The 3319-nt window shown below is 42.1% G+C and overlaps 2 protein-coding genes across 2 annotated transcripts; both read right to left on the reverse strand.

Moving 5' to 3' along the window:
* Nucleotides 1-246: 246 nt before the first annotated feature.
* LOC149223583 (uncharacterized) lies at nt 247-1056 on the reverse strand. Its single transcript, XM_089387941.1, has one exon. The coding sequence runs from the start codon at nt 1054-1056 to the stop codon at nt 247-249; it is 810 nt and encodes a 269-aa protein (XP_089244067.1).
* Nucleotides 1057-2156: 1100 nt separating this feature from the next.
* LOC149223584 (uncharacterized) lies at nt 2157-2843 on the reverse strand. The gene has a single exon (XM_089387942.1). The coding sequence runs from the start codon at nt 2841-2843 to the stop codon at nt 2157-2159; it is 687 nt and encodes a 228-aa protein (XP_089244068.1).
* Nucleotides 2844-3319: the final 476 nt, after the last annotated feature.

Below are 3319 nucleotides of genomic sequence, written 5' to 3' on the forward strand. Positions count from 1 at the left end.
TTGGCCTAAATCTGCTGAAGTCTGAGGCGCCTTTCTCTTTTGGGATCAAGGCGAGAAAGGCCGAGTTGATGCCACCGCCCAGCTTTGCACAGTTCTGGGACTTTCTGACCATTCTCAATAGGTCTTTTTTTATTGTTGACCAGCAAGTCAATAGAAACCTGACAAAGAACCCATCTGGGCCTAGGGCTTTATTAGGCTCCATGCTGTCCAGAACATCCTTTAGCTCTTCCATACTAATCGGAGCTGTCAACATGGCATTATCCGAATCCTTAACGCACTTGGGATTAATTCAATCGGATAGGCATGAGGATCAATAGCTGGTTCTTCAGGAGCCAAATAAAGATCTTGATAGAAGGAATAAGCAGCTCTCTTAATGCCTTCGAAATCCTTAATCACAGTATTTTGGTAATGTATCTCTGAAACTGCTTTGAAATTCTTTCGGGCTTCGGCTTGCTTATGAAAGAAGCTGGTGTTTTTATCTCCGGACTGCAACCATAGATTCCTAGACTTCTGTCGCCAAAATTCTTCCTCCTCCCTGCTAGATCTATGAACCTCTTTTTGAAGCTCGACTTCTTTTTGGAGAAGACTTTGAGAAACAGGACTATGCTCCATATCTAATTGATGAGCAGCAAGCCTGTTTAGAGTTTCTTTTCTTTTGGCAGTAGGGGATTTCAATCTTTTAGCCCACTCTTTAAGGTTTCTTTTTAGGACCCTGATTTTCTCTTCCCACACAAAGAATGGAGAACCGTGGACGGGCCTATTCCAGGATTCAGAGACCACCTCTTGGAATCCTTCTTGCTGGATCCAAAGAGGGCTGAAACGAAAAGGAATGGGACCTAGATTGCTATCCAGGGAAAGTTCGAGGAGGATGGGCTTATGATCAGAAGTGAGATTTGGAAGAATTTTAGAGGTGGCCATAAGACCGCATGTCAGGAAAGTAGTGTGGACAAGGAATCTATCCAAACGGGCAGCAATGTGATTGGGGGCTATTCTTTTGTTGGACCAGGTGTATTTACCGGAAGATGGTTTAATATCCTCCAGGTCCCAGCCCAGCATTATATCTTCAACCCATTCTCTGGCAGGGTCCCTGACAATGGAGCCTCCCTTTTTCTCATCAAGAGCAAGGGTGACATTCAGGTCACCTGCAATAATGATGTTTCCAGGATTTTGCTCTAAAAGAAATGAATGAAGCGAGTTCCAACAGATTTTTTTCTCGCTTGGCAATACAGGAGCATAAACATTAAACATACTTACTTGCTGACCAGAATCCTTGTGGAGGAGCTGAGTGAAAAGCCAGTGGGGGCTACTTTTTTCTTGAATAAGATCATATATGGCGCTGTTCCAGAAGGTGGCTATTCCACCAGAAGCGCCTCTTGCACTAACCGCTCTTCCATGGCCTTTTTTCCAAAAAGCTTTACTAGAATGGAGGAGAGGAAGATCCTCCAGCTTTGTCTCCTGGATGAGAAGGATTTCAAGTGAGTATATTCTCACTATATCTTTCAAGGCTTCCTCTTTTGACCTGCTACCTAAACCTCTACAGTTCCAGGAGACGTATTTCATTATTTACTGACTTGGGGGGATGAGGCTCCTATTGGAGCCCTGTTACTCTTGCGCCCAGATCTGGTATTCATCATTGCTTTGAGAGTTTTTTGGGAACCTTGGAGGACATCTATATAAGTTTTTTCCTCTCTCTGTTTCTTCTTGGATTTCCGCCCTCTAGTCGTCTTGATAGGAGTGACTAGCGAGTTGTTAGTTTCGGAATCTCTCTCTTCTGATTCTCCCTCAAAGTCTGAGGCTAGACTGATGTGCTCTTTGTTGCCTTCATTTCCCCTCTGACAATCCTCAGCTGGTGGAGCAGTTGATTCAACTTCATTTACTTTCACTTGCTTCTCCTTATTTTCTGTTTCCTCTTGGGTCTCCTTGACATCCATCTTTTCTCCTAAGGAGGAGCCATCTTTAGAAGCAGCAGCAGCTTTTGAATTAATTTGAGGCTTCCCCATTGGAACGGAGTTGTTCTGCCCCGGAGGCTTTGGAACAGCCTTTCCCTTTCTGATTTCTTTCCATCCTTCTTCTTCAACCGTGTTCCATGTTGAAGCTTTTGGGCAATTTCGCTGGAAGTGTCCATGCTCATGACAGGTTCAGCATTTGAAAGGCAACTACTCGTAGTCCAGCTTCTGGTAGTGCTGCCATTCTCCAACTTTTAGTTTGATCGCTTCTGGCAGACCTGCTTCCAAATCGACTTCCACGCAGATTCTAGCGCATGTATATTGGCCCTTGTGATCAGCTTTGTCAATGAAACGACCCATCCCATTACCAATCTTCTGCAGGGATTGATAGCTCCAACAGTGTATCGGGAGATTAGGTAATCGAACCCAGACTGGCGCCTCCTTGGGGACATCGACAGATGGGTCAAAGTCAGGGCTCCATTTGTTAAGATACAGTCCCTGATTTCCCATGAAATACGGCCCATTTCTGAACACCAGATCGCGATCTTCTTTGGTGGTAAATTCAAAAATGAAATAGCCTCGTCCCACAGCATAGCAAATCACGTTGTTTTTCAGCTGAGGTCTCCAGTTTCGCTGAATCCATTCGTCCGTGGTTTTAGTGGAAGGCCAGCGGCCCATAAACTGCCCTACCAGGCCTCTGTCAGACAGAGCAAGAGCGATTTTAATCGGTTGATCCTCTGGAAGTGCTATCTCTGGTATTTCTTCAAGCTTTTTTATGAACTTCGGCACCTCAGAATTCTGGCGCTTCTTCCCTTTCTGCGTTAAGAGTCTTCGGAATGCTTCTTCAGAGGATGATGGAGGGGTGGGAGCGGACTCCCCACCCCCAGGTCCGCTCATGGCTGCGTCCAAGCTTGATGGCGGCGGCAAACCTAATCCCAGCTCCGCAGTTCAGAGCAGAGCGCGCACGCGTTCTCCTTCTGCTTTATATTATATTTATATATATATATATATATATATATATATATATATATATATATATATATAGTTTCTTTTTTTTAAAGCATATATACATATATATTGACATTGAAATATTTTATCTATCATCCACATAGAATTTTTTTATCATTATTTATATTTTTTAAATATCATATATTAATTTTATATTAAGAATCAAATGAATTACACATGTCGCTCTTATTAGTTTTATTAGGAAATAATTTTTTTTTTTTACTTCTTTCTTTTTTACATAGTAATATTTTACTATAGTGAACATTAAAACAACTTATTTTTTAATACTCTCTCCCTATATACATTATATGAAATTGATTTTGAAATAAATTATTCAATATAGATATTCAAATAGTCTATTTAAG

The sequence above is a fragment of the Pinus tabuliformis genome, chromosome Q, assembly GCF_031772625.1.
Source record: "Pinus tabuliformis cultivar Carrire ecotype Pingquan chromosome Q, CPIR1, whole genome shotgun sequence".
Classification (NCBI taxonomy): Eukaryota; Viridiplantae; Streptophyta; class Pinopsida; order Pinales; family Pinaceae; genus Pinus; species Pinus tabuliformis.